We start from the raw sequence: 22204 nt of genomic DNA on the forward strand, positions 1-22204 counted from the left end.
TCCTCATGGAAGAAAAAAATTATCCAAGCCTTTGTGGAAAGATTCATTTTGGTCAACTTTGACATGCAAATTTAAGCCAATGAATAATTGCAAACCCTTTCCACAGTGCTGATCTTTGAGGGACCAGTGACCAGAGTCCAAAATGCAAGAAGCTGTGATATCAGCTCGGTAAATCAACCAATTTAATCTCCCCCGCTGAGTATGAATAGCTCTTCAAAAGAGATGTGTTTTTTTTTTTTAGTCAGGCATGACTAAGCATGAGTTACGAGGTGGTAAGCTCAGCAAAAAAGTTGAAATGTCGGGGTATGTGGAAAATAAAGCTTCTTTTGTCCCATCTCCATTACTCTCACAGCCAAAAACTATGATGTGAGCTCCGAGCAAGCTTGACCAAAAACCTACATCTGACGTGGCCCAGAACCAGCACCCATAATCAATGGGTTGGGGTTGAGCGTTGGTCACTGTGAGGTTGGAGGCTTCACCTCAAAGGCTTGCACACAAACACAGAGTCCTCTCTTTTCAGTTCTTGTCATAAAATCAACTTCTGTTGCCACAAAAGCCTCCAGCCCAGTGCATTCAAAGGAGTGGGGATCTTTCTTCCCAGCCAGAGGTATCCTACCCTCTTAGGTCTGGCTGAGTCCAAACCACATTCTCCAGGAAAGGATTTTTATCGTTTAAGCCCACCTCCACTGCCTTCATGCTGCAAGTCAACTAAATTTACTTTTCAGACAGTCTCTGTTGAGATATATTCCCACAGGACTTCTAAATTCCAGATAAGGCCGTCAAGGCTAGAGTGCACTGTGTGGTTAAGACCTAAACTGTACTCAGAAAGCAAGGGAAAAAAGGAGCAGTGGCTAAAAGGGAGGGGTTAAATAAAAAAATAAAAAAATGCCAGGCATACTTATTTCTTTTCTTTATGTGTAAAGGTCTCCGTCCTTGTTAGTAACAAGCTGGTCCCCCATTCTGCCCTCTATTGCTCTCATTACTGTGCATCCTGCCTCAGCCAACTCTAAGCCCTGCAGAGGTGCGCAGAGGGCTTTTGTCTGAGGATAAGATCGATACCGCTCCTCATCTTGGGCCAGGGGCAGCGATAATGCACTCAACCCAGAGCCTGGAGGGTTCCCAGGATTTAGCAGGAACCAGGGAAAAAGGACTCCGTTCTTTCCTGTGGTCAAACTATTAACCATGTACAGGAGGAATCGCACATATATATTAGAACTATGGTTGCATTTTAGATGCACATATCATAAAAAAAAGATCTAAAGGCGTATGTTAATTAATATGAAGGTGATTAAAATGATGCCACTATAAATCACTATAAAAACATTGTAAAATGCAGTAGCACTATAGTATAAATGGCACAGGGCTATTTCTTCATAACCTTGATCATGGGCCTTTTGGAATTGATCCAACACACAAAGACCGTACCCGAGCAACCTGCTGTGATACTGCAGGCCCAATCAAATTTACAATCGTCCAAGTCTCAGACGACCGCATCAAGTTGAGACTTAAGGTATATAACCTCTAACTATCCTTAGTTGGTCTCACATATTAAAAGCATTGATTGAACGTGACGGCATCGGCAGGTTACCACTAACCTCTTGGGCAGTATTTCTTTGAGGTTTACGATCCCTACAGGCCTATAGCAAGAAGTAATTAATGATGGTTATTATGTTTATGTTGCTGCTTATGCATATGAAGGGAGCTTTTAAGCTGTGACTAGAATAATGAAATGTCAAATCACTCCACATGCTAGAAGAAATGACAGAGGGATAGATATAGCGAAATCAATAACAGACAAGGTCTATCCCAATATACAAACTATGGAATATAGATAGAATATATACAAAAATCTAATTTGCACCTCAACCTAAATTAAAGCCATAAATAAATGATATGATCAGATGCTCACATCACTCCTAATTTTAATTGAATACAAAGAACCAAGTAGCCAAATAAACAGTGTCTCAAACCCAGCTGTCGTAAAGCAGCGTGACAGAGAAGTATAAGATCAAGGCCATGCGATGGATGGTGTTAATTAGTGTCATTCATGAACATCTTCCTTCAGGTTGTTGCTCATTACGAGCCAGCAAAGCTCATTTGGTTTAGTACTTTTACTGAATTTTTAATATAAAGGAATAATGACATTTTAGCAACGCAGCGACCAGACTGTGACTCTGATGTTTGCATTGATTTTCTTCCTGGCATTATTAACATGTATAGCAAATATTTATCAGTATATTTTTGTATATATGTCAATGATGCCATCGCATTGCTGTGTTCAACAGTTTATTGAAAAAAATATCCAAAATAATGCATGCCCAAAAGGTTTTTAACAGCGTCTAAAATCGACGTGAGGTTTCACATCACGCTAACTCCATCATTATCTCTAGAATCTCAGCATGTGTGGTTGAGTGGGAGATATGACCGAATCTCCGTCCTCCAAACATCCACTGGGCAGCGGATGGTATAGCCTCTGGCTCAGTCAACACCCACAACAAGCCTCTATCTCCATTTTCATGGCCCCCTCCTCCTGAACACACACACACACACACACACACACACACACACACACACACACACACACTCATGCACACACACGCCTCTCTGCATGCTCATTACAGATGCCCTACTTTGCTCGGGAGCCAGAAGAGCCTCGCTAGCCTCATTACAAACTTGGGTACCTCCCATCTTTTGTACCTTTTTTCCCCCCAGACAAGATCTGCTACATGCTTTTATGCCCGAGGTCGCATAAAGAGATTCATCAAACATGTATAAAGAAGTGGAGCTCACAGCTCATCTGAATCTTCACTGTAACCGCTGAAGAGCAAGGTGTCTGCGTGGGAAAGTGCCACTGCACATTAAAAGGCGAGGAAGGACAAAATGGGTTCGAGACAAATGCTTTTTAGTCAGAAACTGTGTCACTAATTCACGGGATTAATGCATATTCAGAAGCACATGAAGAGATCTCTGTGACCCTGTTCGTTAAATGTTTACCTCATTAGCTCTCTTGTTGTCACGATGTTTTCCATGTGGCATTTTGGATGAAAGGGAAATTAATGCCACACAAATGCACTCTGTGACTGAGCGATCCTCTGATTCAAAATTCACAAAGGATTCACTAGTACAGAAAATTCAAATATTTAGTCTCTTTTCCGTGGGTTTGCGAGTGTGTGGAAGAGACAGGGAGACAGCGAGAGCTTCAAAGAACCCAACACAAGTTTGATGAATCCAGAGAAAAAGCATTGAGAGGAGATTTTCGAAGTATTTATTCCTTGATCATTACATTGAGGGAAACATACAGTATGTGGAAAATATGCTTGGTCTATTTCTTGCAAATATATCAATGATCAATTAATACCACTCTCATGTCTGTTTGTTCAATATGTTGAGTCGGTGGCGCTAGCAGCTAGTTAGTTTAGCATTCAGACTGGGAAATGAAAATGGGCCAGAATCAGCCTACCAGCATGTCTGAAGACCAAAAATGTCCTTCTTGTTTATTCTTTGAAATCAGTTTTTTAAATGATTCACTCATCTAAAAAATCTCTTTCAAAAGGCAATGTTTTCAACCTTGGGGAGCAGACAGATCTTGAATAGTCACAGCTAAAAGTAAATAGGAGAATGCTGTACGAATTCTTAGGGAAAACATAAGTTTCTCCAGGACATTTGACTTTTTCTTATAATTTTCTATGCACTTTAAATGACTGGAAATTGGTCAAATGTTTTGTAGGTATTTCAAGACTCATGGGAACCTTGAATAGGGCAGAGAAGATCCCTTCAAGAGTTGTTAAGTGAACTTCTCCATTCTAACTCAGAAAACACAAAAGTCAAAGTTAACTCTGGAGTCTAATACTACCACTAACTTTAAGTACAGAATGTGCATTCTGGTTTTTACGTAAAAGCTAACAACCACTGCAGGCGCCTCTTAAATCTCACTATAACAGTACTTTCACATGCCACTTCTCTTTGTTTTGATTTACTTGCAGCTAAACTGAGACAAATGTTGAACAGATGATGCACGTGGCATTTCTCCACAGCACCACTGTAAATGCGTGTGAGGAGAACTCACGGAAACATGTTCTGATCCTTGGTCCACTCTGCGACTGCTGTGCCTCACACCCACTGGCTTAAGCAGAGCATTGTGTGTAGTGAAAAGGGCAAGCCTTGATAAATTGAATTCCTGCATCCTGCTTACCTCATGGTCAGTGGACTTCATGTAGCAGCCGTTACTTACTCAAAGAGACAAGACGAGGCTTAGTGAACAGTTGCTTTATCAGTGAGAAGGTAAAATCACTGGGGATTACTGAACATCTCCATTATACACTGCCTGTTTTGTGTCATTTCAATCACCAATATTTTGGCTGTGGAAGCGAAGTTGGCCTTGAAATGGAATATTAGATTGGAAATGAAGAGCTGATGTTTGACTGAATAAAACACAAATCAAAGGCTTGCATCTTATGAATGAATACGTGCCACACGATATAGCACAGGCGTCCTAAACACACACCGATGACAAATCCATCCAGTAGTTTTAAACATGACATTAAACCAAATCTTCACCCAGCTGCAGCAGCCACAGCCACGGTTTGATGTGTTATAATTATAACTTTGGGTTTGTGTGTGTGTGTGTGTGTGTGTGTGTGAGGGAGTGAAATATCACACAAAGATTCCTCTTCATTGCACTGATGCTGTTTAAAAATACACTGAACTTCTTCAACTGCTAATTTAAATGGTCACATCCTGCGCTGCGTCGACACCAGATACACAACAAGATTTACGATCGCCGTGTTCTAGATGCAATTTCAATATGACTCTGCCTGTGTTTGCAGTGGAGCACACCTGCCTACAACAGCTGAGGCAGGTTAGAGAGATCACGCTGGTAAATATTTCATACACCTCAAACGGAGGTGAATAATAGAGAGACCATATTGTCAAGCTACCTGGTTTAAGAGCTTAAAAAAAAGAGGACGCAAGACAAGTTCAGTACGGTCAAAGATATTAGTGGAGCTATTTTTGAAGTAGAGCAGGGAAACAACAAAATGTGAGCAACGTTTCTATTAATACAACTTGGGAAGAAGAGGTCAGTGAGGTCTATACAGTTCATGAATTATATTCAACTTCATGGAAGAGTAAATGTAAAATGGGCAGAAACCAGTGTGTCAACACATGGTACAGTCAATAACACATTATGTGCATTCATTTATACAACATCGTATGATTTCATTTATCATGTAAATAATAAAATAAACAGACACAAATCCAGTCAACCAAGCCCAGAAATTTGAAATTGGATCCCCAATTTAGTCCAATGTTAGAATCAATATTAAACTAAGGCGAACACCATAATGCAATGACATTTCTCACCATGTCAAAGCTCTGTATGAAACCCAAATTAAAATAAAATTAGATAAATCTAAGTTGTTGCTCTATTGCTGCTAAAACGGTCCCACTATCATTCATATAGTCGTTACCATCCACACACTGAATTTTTCCCATTGCTAAACTACATCACTGCTCACTGGCACTAAGTCAAATTTACATTCTGTCAATGAGTCAAAAAGACCAACAATGAATCTGCTCTGTGTCACTCAGCCCACACATGAAACGACAGACTGAAGGCTGCTCCGTCACTTGTTGTCGCTGCCTTAGCCTCAGATGAACACTACACATACAGTACTCCAATTTGATCCGGCCTCAGTCGGTCTGGTATCGCCCTTATGCACTAAATGTTATCATCAGTATCATTCATGGACCTAAAAATTACCAAAATGGTGCAACTTGTTACAACTAGGGTTGGGTACCGAATTCTGTACTTTTAATCACGTTAAATCTATCGGTGCCAAATTTCAGTACCTGAGCGCATCTGGTTGAGAGAGTATGTAGACGTGATTGAGAGTGAAAGAGAGAATACGTTAGATAAAGAGAGAGAGAGCAAGACCATGTGACTCGTCCTTGAAATCAATCCAAGCTCTGTTCTGATCAGAGCACACAGTCAGAACAATGGCGAGTCATGGGCGCAGACACTCCGGGAGCCATGCACGGCACCAGGGTTCAGACCCAGGGACCGTCAGAGCGTGCACAGCCTGAACAGAGCTGCACCGAGGCAGACACCCAGGGAACCATGCAGAGCTCCACTATGTTTGCTCAAAGTGTTCATTTGGGTCTTTTCAAACATGTTTGGACCGGTTTTTTTAGAGTTTTACTGGCTCTGTCAGTAATTTACTGCTCCTGTCTGTGTCTCTATCATTCACAAGCTACACAATTCAATCACAGTAAGCAAACGCTTATAGTGATGAATTTAACCCAGGACAAATGTGATCAATATAAGTGGTTTCCTCTGTACTGGAATTTTTGTCGCGAGGGGGAATCGGCACGGAATTTGACAGAGGCACATCTCTGCAGTAGAGCCCCTGGTCGGACATTTGTTATACAGTGAGAATAAATAACATAAAGCAAGTACTGATGGGAACCTGTACTGGATTCCAGGTACGATTATTGGTTTGAATGTTAACGGTAACATAGTTACAAGCCATGTCCTTTATGTAAGTGACAATGGACAATCATTACACGTTGGAGGTGATGATCCATTCTAGTTTTCCTAATGAGCTTTACTTTGAAGTATAGAGGTGAGTGGCTGCATTATACTGATCTTCATATGAAAGGGGATTTCCATTCTCTCTTTCACTACACACCCCAAGGGTAATGTAAAACATCTGGACTCATGATATTCCACTTATAAAAAATTGCACTTCACTTCTCAATGGAAAGCACATACTTCCAGCCATTACCTCAAATAACCCTTCTGAAAAGTACTTGGACATGTTCTACAACGGTTTGCTCATTTGGATTGAAACTTGAGGCTTGCAGGTGAAATTGAGCATACGCAGATTTGTGATATCCCAAAACATATGAATATCCTGTTTTCACTCCACCATTTAACTGATATATTCCATATTGTTCTCAAACAATCCCTCACCAAGCAGTCCCTTGTTGGGATTCAGCATAATTTAACGTAAAATCCGTCTGGCTGACGCGATGAAAAAGGGAAGCTGATATAGATTTTTGGCAAATGAGTGAAGCATGGCTGCACAGCCACACTGTGAAAAACAGCCAGAATCACTGCCTAGAGCTTGTGTGATGACATTTCTGGGTTACCTCTCCAAGCTTTGAGACGTCTGTGCATACATTTCAATCAAAATAAAGCACACGGCAGAACAGGTATTGACTTAATCAAATATACGTCAAAACACTGTAAGCTGCAGAACTGATGAGTCTGGGAATGAGATGAAATGCACAAACCAATCCTCAGATGAGGGCCTGTGTCTATTACTGTGTCTAGAGTAGGGCTGCAACTAACGACTATTCTAATAGTCGATTAGTCATCGATCATTGAAACGATTAATCGACTAATCGGATTATGAATGACACAAATTCTCAATTGCTCTTATTTAGCCAACAGCTTTTAAATTTAGCTTGAGGTTGTTAGACGCATGTGATGACTGAAAATAAAGACAATTAAGATCGATACTTCATGCAAAAAAAATTATTTAATAAACTTTGCTGCACATTAGTGTACTGTTGACACAAAAGCAAAGAAAAATATAGTTTTTGTCCATTTAAAACCAAGGACAGGCAAAGTGATAATAGCAACAAAAAAAATCTAATTTAAGTTTCCCTTTTTCTGTGAACCAAGAACAGGAAAAGTGCTGATACTAAAAATATATAAAATTTCAAAAATCCAATTTTCTTGTTAACAAAAAGGACAGGGAAAGTAGCATCAACAAACGAAACTACAGTCTTCTTTGGACTAAATAATTGTAATTAAAAAATACGTTTGTCAGGCACTAGGATAACATCACGCTTTTAAAGTCGTAAAAAAAAAAGTTTAAACCATATTTTTTGTAATGGATTCTAGAATCCTGCGCACAGGTATACCTTTATGTAGCAAGCTAGCTAACAGGCTATTTTACCAAGGCGAGTCTGCATCGTTTACGTTACGATGTCAAACCTCCTCCTCCTCAAATGCGCGTGTCCGCCATCCCGCTCGTCCGGCCCAGCTGTAAGCGTTCCGACGAGCGGACCAGTGTACAGCGGGTCCGCCGTACACATAATGCAGGTAGTTTTTTTCGGGCCATGTTGAGGGTGAAGTTCTCCCGAACTATGGACTTCATGTTGCACGATGCTGTTGCAGCGCACGCCGCCATTGGCCAATGTGTTGTCACTACTGCACATGCGCGACTTTCAGAGATAGGAAGGAAGCGAGATGGCTCACTCCTCAGCGGTTTCCATCAGCACCTCCGATAAAACAACGTTTAGTTCATCGGCACGGCACGAACAACACGTGCTATGACGTAACCAACGACTCATTGACGAGTATATCCATCGTCGACTACTTTTGTCATCGAATTTTGTAGACGACGTCGACTAATCGTTGCACCCCTAGTCTAGAGAGAAAAAATGAAAGAGGTAATCAGAGCGACAAATTGGCGGAGAGAGTACAGTAGAAATGAATGGCACCTAGTGCGATAAAGTTTTACATCGGACCATTAATTGTCAAACAGAAATCACTTTTTAATGAAATACATGAACATGTACCTGTTTTTTTAGCAGGCAACCAACATGTCGATCCTGTTCAAATGGTCGATCTCGAAACCCTTCACTTTGAATACCTTTACACTCAGGCCACACTGGCAGAGCTGAGCGGGTTACGTACTCAAGAAACAGACATATGAAGCCGAACATCAAACAATCAAAGCCCTGCGAAAACAAATGAATGGATTCAGCCAACAGATAGGCCGGGGTGCTTTTATTTTGAAAACAGGTACAGGAAGTGTTTGAAATATGTATGTGACATATTCGACAGATAAACATCGCACACAGTTCAAAGCAGAATACAGAGTGAAATTGATCATTCACCACAGTTATTAAGTTTATCTGTAGAATTTCTATCATAGGACTTCCTGTACCCATTTCAAAATAAAGGCACTACAACATTTCTATTGACCGATGTTTAAAAAGGCTTTATTGTGGAATATTTGCAGGGAGCGGTGGTTGCATGGCTTCACACTGTATAGTACTGTTATTTATTAGAGTACATAGGACTACTTTTATACAGTAGTCATATTTATGGCCCTTTTCAAGGCCAACCATACCTAAACGTAGGTAGGCTCGTACATTGAGCCTTTTGAAACAGACATTGCAAAAATAATTAATTTGATCCACTTAAGTAGGTTTTTTGGAAGATATCAGGGTGGTAGATATCACCTTGCATTTGGAATTGAAAAATCTTAAAGGTTGGTTACCATTGATTGTACAGTATTAACTGTAAAATATGGCAGAAGAAAAAGAGGGTTAAAGGTTAAATTTACCTCTATAACTGCAGTCACAGACTTTGAGATGGGGTTCAGGATATAAATATGTTTCTCGAATGGGAATGAGAAGCGAGCGTCTCTTCCACGCTTGTTGGAAGTAAGAACTTAAGCCACCTGCATCCATCTGATCTCATTGGGTAGATTTGGCTTATTGAAAATTCAGTTGTGTTCCAGAGCCCAGCGCAGAGACTCAGACCAAAGCAAGGCTCATTGCTTTCACTCCTCAATCTTATTTTGACTGAATGAGTCTTACCTTCAGTCGGCAGCAACTACAGCTCGATTGTCCAAATAAACACATGCAGAAATGACATACGCTTTGGGTTTATTTAAAAAATAAGAATACCCACAAAACCTCCACCCATTACAAACTAATTCTGAGCCTGGGCGGTCTCCACACACCTGACAATGCAATAAAAGTGAGAGCATTACACACAGATTGTTAGGACAGAGGATTTAAGAAGCGGAAAAAAACAATATAAATCACAGGCATATATCCAAACACTAAACAACAGAGACTTTATATCCTCATAGAGACCAGATGTTACATCGCTAAAAATGTGTCAGGAGCTGGCTTTCTTGTAGAGATTAAGGATTCAAACATCCAAAGGTCTACGTATCATTCATGCATCCGTGCTCAGACTTTAATCTTGTTTTCTTAAAGCTTTGGTCTAACAACAAAGTTTAAACAAGCTCAAACTGATCACACGCCTGTTGTTCAACACTTCATCCGAAATAATTCATCCTTTGTGCAGATTTGATGTGGAAAGGTGGGTCCTTCAATTCAAGGCCAAAACTAACCAAAAAAATGGCTGATACGTGTTCTGACAGGTTCATAACAGAATGGGTGGGTCCAGAGTGTTCACTAGCAACTCCCAGCCTAATACAAAAATAATGCTTGGCTCGCAAAATGTCTGCATTGAGATCCACCCTGAGATATTTGCATTCCTGTTCCCCAACTCAATTCCTACACACACACACAGACACAGACACACATACACACAAATATGTACAAGCCGTCTAAGCAATAACTTAAGAGGCTGACTCACTCTTCATCGATAGAGTCAGGTGTTGACAAAAGAGATTAATAACAGAGTAAATTACATGGCCTTGCTTTACTGTTTATTTGTTTGTTTGCAGTCAGCATACAAAGTGGTTGAATTCCTACTTAAAGGGATGGTTCGACCCAAAAGCAAGTAGCTGTAATCTAATAAGGCTGCAGAAAATGAGCTGTCTCTAACCTGTTCAATAGAGGAGTATTGTCCTCTGTTCTGTTTGGAAACCTGAAGGGATAGTTCACCCAAAAATGAAAATTCAATAATTATCTACTCACCACTATGCCAATTGGAGGGTTGGGTGACGTGTCCACAAAACGCTTTTGGGGTTTCATGGGTAAACAGGGTTTCAGCTAAATTCAATACAATTGAAGTAAATGGTGACTCTTTCTTCTAACCTAATTAAAACAACAGAGAAAAAACATTAACTGCCTCCATACTGCTCCTGTGGTGTCATCCAAGTGTCCCTAAGCCCCGGCATTCAAACTCGACTTGAAAAAGCTTCATTAACACCATGTATTCAGCCTAAATGTCCTGTGTTATTCTCCTCCCAGTTACTGCTGCAGTAAGTCAAGTTATCTTGTGTTTGCGCAATACTCACGAGTTTCCCCGAGACGAGATGCTGTGAATTCATTCCCACAAGCTTGAGATATCAGGTTCAAGAAAAACAAACATCCTTTGTGTGGATACTGTGACCTTCACTTTTTTAATACCAAAATCAATTGTGTTAATACTTGAGTCCAAATGAATGTCTGTGCCAAATGTGAAATGATTCCTTGACGGTGTTATCACCTTCACATGGCACAAACTGTGCTTCGTGAGGTCAACGTGACATTGATCTTTTACCTATAACCACTAAAATCATTGAAAAATATTCAGTTCATCCTTCAGTCCAAGTGAAGATTTGTACCAAATTTGAATACATTCCCTAAAGTTGTACATAAGATATGGGGCTCAAGAGAATTGGATGTACGGAAAACCCGAAAACATAATGCCTCTGACCTCTGGCTCTCGCCGGCACAAAAATGCTTCACGATCATTTCAGCTTTCTTCCTGCTGAATCTTCACATCAGCAAAAAGTATTATTATTGTGTTAATCTTTATTAGAATAACAATAGTTAATCTGCCGACCTGCAGCATTTAACTTGAGGATACCACCAAAAACGGAATTACTACGACTGACTTATTTGAAAGTGCAAGTTTAATTAAAAAACTTGTTCAGTAAAGCTGAATAGTGTGTTATACGCACATGCATCACACTGCAGCACCTTAAAATGAAAACTGTTAACAACAATTTTAGACCATTTGCAGCATAGAATCACATGAACTTCTAAAGGTTTAAGATACAAATATATTTAAAGACCTGAGACAAGTCAGTAGTGAGTGTCAGCAATCCAGTAAGTTATGAGAGTTTGTATTTTTTCTGTTTTGCCACACTCGTACTTTGGGCTCGCTCTGTGGGCCGCCAAAACTTGAGTCATTGATCGTGACCCAGTGGGATTACTTGAAACCAGTATGTGGTCTTTTATTTAAAACTACAAAAGGACAGGCTGCTGTATGTTCTGTCGCTGAAAAAACGAAGTACACTCACCATGAACTGACACTACAAACACAACAGTTTGGTTTGCAGAAGGCTCTTTCTGCTTATTCTTTTTTTTTTTTCTACACTGGCATTAATAGAATGATCAGTAGATCACTGTGCAAGGAGCCTTCATAACGTGCTGCATTTAGTAAATGATGGACCTTTAACAATTTCCGTTTCCAGAGTTTTGTGAATAAAAGCATCAGACATCGATTTGAGGACTTAGCATCAACATCCAGGAGCCTTGTGTGAAAAGTGGCTATTTTTACCCCTGATGAGTCGTTGTGTTCTGTGTGATGTGTTCAAACACGGCTCCTTCTCACAAAGTCGTGTAAAAAAGATTGATTTAATGAGCCTTGGGAATCTAGAACTTGACCTGAAGTGCAGCATGTTGCCAACACCTCAGATGAGAGACGCGCTTTTGATTAGAAGGACACAAACACAAATTTCAACAACAGTGACACACTTATGTCGTTGATGTCTAAAGGCTAATACTATTGTGTTTGCTCCGACCACTTATTTTACCACCGCGCTGTCCATCCGCACGTCAGGGCCGTATTTAAGTTTGCTGGAGAGCACTTCCTCGGCGTGTGTCCTTGCAACCTCCATAACCGTCCCTCTCGTGCCCTCCCGATAAGTCAAGCATGAAATGTAGGCAGGACAACAGAGGCCGGACCAAAGCAGAGACAAACAGCACTGTATACATTAACTTGTCAGCATGGCAGACAAATGAACTCTCCTTCAAGTATTAATGGGATTAAGGGAGCGTCTGCACTGACAAGGAAAAGCCCGATCAAGTCAACAACACAAACACACACGCACTCACACAATGGAAACTGAGTTAAAGATGATATCTCATGACACCACAGCAGCAGGAGAAGACTTCGGGGCAAACGCTGAATCCCGTGCTGTGATGTCCCGTGTTGCATTTACGTATGTGTGGGTTGTCATCCAGTGAGTGGCTGTGATTTCAGTGGTTATCACGTCTACTGATCTGACAGGGGTCTGCCCTCTCTCCGCTGATTGAAGACTGTGCCATTTAAAACCAGATTGAAGGGCGCGGTGGAGGTAGGCTGCCAGCCATTGTTGTTAAAAGTCACCTGTACATCAACCATAACCTTCAGGTGTCCGCTGAACATAATGAGATCTGAGATAGATGGTTATCATTGGCTTTAATTTAAGATGAACATCCTCCTTTAATATCTCCACCTGTTTGAAAACTGTTGGAAATGAATTAAATCTTAGTACGTTTTTTTACAGACTTATGTCCAAAAGGTCAGAACTAGGGCTGCAACTAATTACTACTTTCGTTATCTATTATATTATTCTCAGTAATACTACTGCTCTAATTCTTTGATGTGTCTATATAATGTCAGTAGATTGGGAAAAGGCGTCGGTTTTGATTACTGAAATTAGCCTATTTGAGAACCTTTACTGGGGGGAAAAAATAAATAAATCTTCCATTAATGATCAAGAATAACAGGGGATTATGATTTGAGTCCGACCCGGTGCATTGCCACCTTGTTCTTTTGCCCTATTTCACACTGACCGCTGTCATATCAATAAAACAAAGGCAGAAAATGCCCATAAAATATCTGTAACAAAAAATTGTTTTATTTATTTTCTCTTTTTGCTCATCACCTAATTCAGAGCTCTGGCTAATACGGCGCTACTAAAGTAATTTGTTTACAAACCTAAGGTTGCAGTTTTCTGTGGTGATCAATACATTCATTAGTTTTGGACAATTATGGTCCATTGTGCATAAAGTGCAGTAAAATGCTGCTTGGTGGAAAGTTTTACTGAATTCATCTGTACTGCGTCTTATCCATTGCCATGATATTGACAAGCACTATTAAGTCGCATCCAGCCAAAATGTGAATGTCTCTCATTTCCATCCAAGTCTATTGTTTATCCAAATGAACCAGATGCCATTCCTGCTAGAAGGAAGAAGCTGGAGTCTGTGAATGACTGAGTCCATCTGAAGCCCCAATTATTCTCAGAATCAAACTTTCTACGTCGCCTTCGCAATCGACAGACTTCTTCAACTGTGTCAAGCCAGCAGAATCTTTGAGTGAAATGAACAGTGAACCACAATATTAAGACTAATCACGACGCGCCGACAGCAGACAATCACATCCTATCTCCAGATGGCTGTCCATTTGCCACAGAGGCTCTAATTGCACATCCATTAAAATCAAGAGCGACTAAAATTAAGATGCATGAAAATCCATTAAAACTGTCTCCGTGTGCACCAGCACAAAAGGATCGCTCATTTCCATAGAGCGGGCGCCCGCGAGTGCAGTCATGTGCTTTGTCCAGGCGGACAGGCACGGTCCCAAACAATGTGTGAGAGTCAGCACCAGTGACCAACCGGAGGAAGTGATGTATTGCACACTGACTTGGAACAATGCAGTCTGTTTTACCTGAAGGCGAATGTTTCTACCCCATCAGTTTGTTTCATTGGACAGAGGCGGCCGGCGACAGCCTCCATAGTGTTTGTCTGAAGGCGCCTGCTGCCTCTGGGCAATGACAAAAGCCAAGTAGAAGGTTGCTTTTGTAGAATTAAAAGAGACGTCGGATGATCGAATCACATGTGGATTCTCTCTGTCTGTTTCTTTGTAGGAGGGGGTTTGGACGCTTTGGAGCCATTTTCAGTCTGACTCTGTGATGCTCTTTTTCTTTTCTCCCTCTTTAGAAATCTTGAGAGTGGATCACCTATGCTTTGAACGTTGCCAAAGTAGCTGCCAGCTCGACCACTGTGGCGAGAAGCATGATCACACACAGATCAAACACTGTTAACACCCTCCGTCTCCTCCTCGAAGCGGCTCCTCACTGTGCATGAGGTTACAGCTGGGCTCAGTTTGGAAACAGATGGACAGAAATCCCATTGCAAAAGCACACATTTATACTGGATATGATTAATTGGGGATGGGGTGATGGTTCATGGTGTATTTTTAACTTGCTGAGCCTTGAAACAAGTGAACCCACGGCACCACGGCTCCCTGCGTTTTTCCCTCTGTATTCATTATTCCAGCCTACTGGGAAGTATTATGTCTTGTAACGGCTGACTCCGAGTTGACACCGGGAGGCTGAGGGAGCCGTACAAACTCCGCTCAAGGCACACTCCGGCTGTAGAGACGGAGGTCTGTCTGACATGTGTGACTCCTGGGGCGAGCATGTCGCTAAATGAATAGAGACAGGGAGGATGGCATGACCCACTTCCATAAGGGCTAGGCGGCTTCCTTTCCCCAAAACCCCACATGTACAGTTCGGCACTGTTCCATGGAGAGAAGATGTACAGCTGGCAAAAAGCTGAAATATCTCCATCAGCAGACAACACGGAAGGGCAGGGGAGGATGGGAGATGGCCTGCATGCTGATTCACTGGGTCAGGTGGATGCAAAAGCTTCCACCAGCCTCCTCTCCACAGAAAGCAGCCTGACAGCCTCTGGGAATTAGAAGACTTGCAATGCGCAATCAACCCTCTTGTGATGTCATCCTAGTCAATAATGTTATAACCATGAAACTAATGCAGGAGGCTCTGAGGCAAATCCCTCTCACTGATAACATGGTCTGTCTGAAGCCAATAATTCAGTTACTTAAAGGGTGGAAGTGGCGTCCCCCCGTTCTGTCTTCATGGAACGGGGCCATGTACAGTAGGATATCCCTGGACGCACAGCATCCTGAACGCACAGTCTCCTGATGCCTCCTGTATCCATGGAGGCCTCAGGGAGAGGATGGAGCAAACAGCTGAGGATTATCAGCGCGAGGGCGCACGAACCACAGGAGCGGAGCGCGGTTCTACCTTCGAGTGTGCGCTCCGGGTGCACGGGCTGATTTCTCTCCATCCGGACCAAATTACGCACGGATCAAGCATTCGGTCGCGCGTTGGATTCACTCAAACAAGAGTCTTATAAACACACAAATAAACAAACTGGCTAAATGGGTCGCGCGCGCGCAGCCTCCATCGAAAGAGCGGTCACATTCCACGAGCTCTCCACAGACGCGCGCTACATTCTGTATCAGCGTGGGCTCAATCTATATCCACTTCAAAGGTGTGAGGACGCAGCCATCGCTACGGATCAGTTTGTGGTACAGGAGACTCCCCGCGCCGAGGAGCCGCTCGGGAGAAATGTTTCTTTCCCCACTTTTCTCTCCCCACTCACCTTCCACACGCTGCGGGACAGCGGCGCTCAGACACAGGGCGATGGAGAGGAGCAGCGGTCCCATCCTGTCTCTCTCTCTCTCCCTCTCTCTCGGGATGGACAGGTCTCTGGACTTCCAAGGTTACGGGGCCAAATAAGCCAAAAGTTCTCCCTCCTCGCGTCGCTGCAGGGTCTGGCCCGGGAGCTGGGTGCGCGGAGGGTGTGCGTGCGTATACCTCCTCTCAGGTGATGCCGTGTGCGAGGAAGTCTGCGGAGAGTAGAGACGCGCACTCGCCTCTGTCGCGCAGGAACAAGTGAGCGATGCCTGACAGGTCCACCTCTCTCGCTCTCTCTTCCCCCCTCTCTCTCTCCCTCTCTCCCCCTCCTACCGCAGTGGTGCGATGTGCTGGAGAAAGCGACGTGTGCGCTCAGCGCTGCCGGACAACTACTGTCAGAGCACCCGCAGTCAGAGGAGCCATCACTTCCTGCCCACACCTCCACAATAAAACACGCTAATTAACACTTCTAAAAGGTGCAGTGTGTGAGATCTATTGTCAAGAATTTAATAAAAAATAATCCTATGGATGAAACTAGGAATCACTTAAATGTGTACCTTACTGAATTAGAAATTAGAAATTAGAAAATGGATAGATGTTGACATCTATGTAAAGTGTGGCCATCTTTATGGCCCCTGATTTAGAAAAATCTACAACCACAACGGTTTGATCTCTCAGATAAATATACACATAATGAAACAATTTCTTTTAATGAGGTATGATTTCGCAATACTATGCAGTTTTACTGCACACAGTACACGGCAGTGTAGGCTTCTGTAGCATGCTGTTCACAATCTTTTTTTGTAGAATTTATAAACAAAAATCCAAAATTTAGCTGGTCTTATTTTCAAAATAAATAGAATATAATGATAATAACACTATATGTAACCTTTTTGTGGTCAAAGTACAACCACTAGACATCCCCATTAGGAAGTGTGGATTGACAGCTTCCAGGACAGACTGACCTAGGGATGTGTGAGCTTCACTGTCGGTCACAGTGAACCAAGTGGGGCACTCATTGATGGAGACAACTCTTCCTGCCTCCTCCTCCTCCTCCTCCTCCTCCTCCTCCTCCTCCTCCTCCTCTCGAAGAGCACACTTAAAAAGCCGGCTGCCAAGCTGGAACTTTAAATTGTGTATAATCAGGCACTTCAGCCTTTCCTTAACCTTTTTTTTCCATCCCATCACTGTGAAGCCTCAGGAAGTCGGATGCTCCCTGATGAATTTAGTCATTTCAAGTAGGCCTACCTTTTCTCTAGAAGGCCTGAACAACATCTTCATCCTAAAAATAGAATTTAGAAGTAGATGAAATAAGACATGATGCGTTACCCAGCAAATGTTAGTAACTTTTTTTATTGTGATGTTGTCGGTGGTTCCCAGAAAAGAAAGGTTGGTGTCACATTATTATAACACTGAAATCAGCTTTCCCATGCTTATGTCGACTCCATGAATGACATTAACACCCACGCAGACATTTTCACTGCTTATAGACTTTGCTGTTTTTGTTACTTTAGTCATTCTAGCTTCATCAATTCAGACGCCACTGACACAACCATGATAAGACTGAAATGTGAAAGACTGTAGGTATCTCGGCATTTTCTAAATTAGATTATTTCCAAATTAGATTATTTCACACAAGGCTGGCGCCACACTGGTTGTTCATGCATGTGTGCTATTTCAGTCAATTGGATTTTGATGGAAAATGAGGTGGAATGAATCAGAGAGTTTCACTTTGGTGATTTTAGATTTACACTGATCAACCCACATTATTATTACAGGCCCAATCAAGTTGGTGAAAGAGGGCATTGGCATTTCTGACAGTGATAGTTGTTTGTATCTTTTTTATCAATAATTGGAATACATTTTTTATATCATTATCTGTTCAATACCATAGTTCTGATTTATATATTTTCATTCCACACATTTTAGTAAGAATATTCGACAGCAGAAAAAAGAACAGGGCGAGGCTGATGTCATACTCCGACATCCCATAGTTACTTATCAGTCTGACCTTGAGGCGTCCCCGAGCTCCTCGTCATGAATCATGGAAGATATCAAGTATCTTACTGTTTAATGTAGATAGGTGCATGCACTTGGTGAAGACTAATAAATCATTGGCAGTAGCCACAGTAAAGTCTGCTATCATCGTAACAGGACGCTGCCCTCTGCTTCTTTGATCACAGCACCTCACCTCCTTTCAGGTTACCAGGCGCCGTACCATTCTCCGTGGTAAATGTGGTTCCTTCAAAATGCATTATCATTGCAGAGGATTATTAATAAGGAGGAAGCCACAACTGTGAGTTGAAATGTCTCAAACAGAGTCAGTTACAACTTATGAATCCACAACAGATATCGTACAATACGATATGATGAGTTAATTTAATGGTATAATCTATTGTTTGGAGTTGGATTGAGGTTTAAATCAGAATAACTTAATATGATTTTCATAGTGTCCACTTACAATCATAATACTCCACAAAATCCTCATTAGGCTTCAGTTCCATCTGTGCCAGAGAGAGAGAGAGAGAGAGAGAGAGAGAGAGAGAGAGAGAGAGAGAGAGAAATCAAACAACAGAGAGACGATCAGAGGATTGGCCACCGACACCACGGCTTGCTGGTAAATCTGTACACTAAACACCAGCCCCTTGACCTCCTCCCAGTTTCGCTGCCAGCCTACACACTGAACACAGCTTCTACACCTGTATTCTGTAAATCCTCAGTACATCTAAAGCCCGGCACAGCCAGGTCTTTCCTTCGAGCTCGAATCCCCTCGTCTCTTTTGCCCTTGCCTCTCCCCTGGCTTGCCGATAGGCCAGGCTCAGACCAGCGGATCCTCTCCAACTCACATCCATCCTCATTTAGACCACAGGGACCCATTTAGGATGAGCAACGGGCTGGAAAACACAGTGACCTTCTCATATTTGACTCATTTACTGCTGTTTTTATTTCAGCCACTAAAAGCCAGCGCCATGTTTTTATTCCTTGCTGAAGTTGCGGACTTGGAGAGGAGTGGCTGCGACGTCGTTTCTCTTCCAGTAATAATGCGCACCTTCAAGGGCACAGAGATTTTAGCCCTTTATTATGAGTGGGGAGGCTAAAGCACCTTTAGGACACAGGAATAATCTCAAATTGAAACATAATGCGTGAAGAATCTTTGAATTCACACCGAGCATGTACTACTTGGTACGAGGCTTTATTATCTCTCATGCCCTCAGCATTTTCATTACCACAATTTTAATGAGGTTAACCTCTTTAAAATAGTGGATCAGGGGATATACTTTTTTTCTTTCTTGCCCATCCGGTTTTTCTATCCTCTGGTTTCTCTCCGTCTTTCACAGGGGGAGAGGAGTTTTTTTTTTCATATCCACTCACTTCCCCTCTCTCATCTCCCTCGTCTCCAGGTTCTTGTGCACTCCTTCCCAATCAGACTGCCTGAGTTGTGTTCAAGGCCTCACTCTCTCTCTTTGTCTGCTCTCGCCACAAAGACAGTCTAACAAAGGCCTAGGGCGGAGAGAGAAAGAACGATAGACAGTAAAGGGAAAGAGGTGGCGATGGTGGTTAGAAAGGGTGGTGGTGGTGGTGGTGGGGAGACGGGCAGTCAAAGCGGGATGGAAACAGTGCGATAGAAAAGGAGATGGATGAAGAGAGTGGGAGAGGCAGAGTGGGAGAGGCAGAGCGAGCGGCAGAGGGGGCAGAGAGAGAGACGGTAAAGAAGGCAAGCAACACAGAATTAGATGCTCTTGGAGAAGAGAAAGTGAATTAATTCCAAAGAGAATATTGCATTGTGTCTTCTTTTCCCTTCCTCTCTCAGCACAGGGACACAGAGCGGGAGTTATGTTCCCCCGGCAGGCAGGCTTCTCTATTCCTCTCTTCTTTCAGTCCCAGGCTGGTGATACCACTGGCATCAACTTTTGCTTTTCCCCGTCTTTGTCATTCTACTCATCATTATAGTTCATATAAAGTTATGTTCAGCATAAATCTATTATGAGTATTTTTGTCATTGATGGTATTCGTAATGGACAACTGCCATTATATCACTATTCATCTTATTTCTAAATTATAAAAAGGAAAAAGAAAAATCAAGTGCCTTCACATCAGAAAGTATTCCTTTTTGTTCTCGTGCAATGTGTGTACAGTGAATATTTTCAGTTTTCCAGAGTGAATGAACCATGATACTCAGCCTCACAGGAAACCCTTTCCACAACTCGCCCCCACTGTTTGCCCATAATAACAATGATCTGCACCCCATCCCATCTGGTTCCACTATAAATATGTTAAGGTAACAACCTGGTGGTTGCCTCAAAACACTGGCTCAAGCCTCCACATTAAGAAAACACATCTTATTCAAATTACAGTAGAAGATCATAATATTTGACTTGGCTTGCTGAGTAGCAAGCTGTGCTCCACTGACTCTAAACTGTAAATCGCTGAATACACTATAGAGTGGCATGTGTATATTGGGTTTCAGTGAATGACTGACGGGAGCTTTCACACTATTCTAAACTCTCTCTCATGTAGCACGTCATCACCGCATATTTACTGAGTCACTTTGAGACGTCTAACATCTGATAGAACCAGCTTGAATAAGTGCAGTGTTCTAGCGTCCCTGAGAAGACAATGAAGTCGCATTCTCACATTTGTGTTGTGATTTGAGCTTCTGTGTGCTTCGATTTGTTAGCCGGCCCGTTAGTGGGTGCAAGTCACTCCTGGTGAAAGCGTTGCCCCTGACCCACATCTACAAAGTGAGATGACTCCACCTCTGTTCGATAGTGATGTGAACATGGCAAAAAACCATTGTAGACACATCTGTCCCCTGCCCATCACACTGTGTTGTTAAAGGTAGACAAATTATTTGTGTCGGTCCGAGATGCTGGCACTAGCACGACATCTAGTGGCAGTATATATCGTATATATCACCTTTAACTCAGTCAGACACAGTCGGTGTTTGAGAGTGGTTTCACTTCATTCAAGGCAGCTTGAGAAACCAATATTTGCCAGCTTTAGGACACGAAGATATGATTCACACAAATAGTTCATTATTCTTTGTCAGGCTGAGCATGGATCCTTTCAGCTAAATTACACCGATTCCTCAAATCAAGAGGACTTCAGGGTTTTACTCTAACAGACTCAACCTCCTTAGTGTTTCTTGTAATTAGATGAGCTTTGTTTATTCAGGAGAACATTTTTGATTAAAGTTTGTTTACAGGTGTCCCATAAGTGATGTCACTGAGATCAAGGAAAGCTCTATACCGACTGCAAGGCAAAGACTTACAGTTTCAGTATCAGCAAATATTTTCTTCACCTGCTGAAGCCTATTTATAGAGATGGCATCAACCCCTTTACTGAGGACTTAACTTCATAGCCTCGGTAGGCACACTGCAATCATGACACATGAGACTCCAACAGCTGATAGAACACGGCTGATAGTGGAAACACAAACGCAGGGTTACAATGAGTGGTTCTGTGAGTTCGATGTCCCTGAACTCATTTTCCACACCACAATCCCACATATCTCAACAATGGAAAAAGGAATGGAAGGACTATATTTCTTATGGAAAGTTCACTATGCTCTTCAGAAGAACTCAATGTGGTCAATGTATCATCCTCTCCTGGAACCGTCACCTTATCGTGGTGGAGAGGTTTGCGTGTCCCTATGAACCTGAGGGCTGTGTTGTCTGGAGCCTTGTGCTCCTGGTAGGGTCTCTCATGGCAGAGTGGTCTCAGGTGAGGGGCCAGACTAAGAATGGTTCAAAAAAAAAAAAACCTCAATGAATAACGGAAAAAGAGGAGATGTGACCCGGCCCGGAGGAAGCCCGGGGCCCCCGTCTGGAGCTAGGCCCAGACGGAGGGCTCGATGGCCAGCGCATGGTGGCCGGGTTTGCCACGGAGCCCGGTCGGGCATAGCCCGAACAAACTACGTGGCACCCCCCCTCTCTTCATCCCATGGGCCCACCACCTGTGGGAAGACCCGTTGGGGTCGGGTGTGCAGCCACATGGGTGGC

General features: G+C 42.5%; 1 protein-coding gene across 1 annotated transcript in view; it reads right to left on the reverse strand.

The window, feature by feature from the left end:
* The window catches only part of LOC128438223 (EGF-like repeat and discoidin I-like domain-containing protein 3), a 111391-nt gene extending 94926 nt beyond the window's left edge, over nt 1-16465 (reverse strand). Inside the window, exon 1 of the mRNA XM_053420703.1 lies at nt 16168-16465. Coding sequence (XP_053276678.1) covers nt 16168-16231 — 64 coding nt within the window. The 5' untranslated portion in view covers nt 16232-16465. The remainder of the gene's footprint in view (nt 1-16167) is intronic.
* Between the last annotated feature and the right edge of the window lie 5739 nt (nt 16466-22204).

Source organism: Pleuronectes platessa, chromosome 4 (genome assembly GCF_947347685.1).
Source record: "Pleuronectes platessa chromosome 4, fPlePla1.1, whole genome shotgun sequence".
NCBI classification, from domain to species: Eukaryota; Metazoa; Chordata; class Actinopteri; order Pleuronectiformes; family Pleuronectidae; genus Pleuronectes; species Pleuronectes platessa.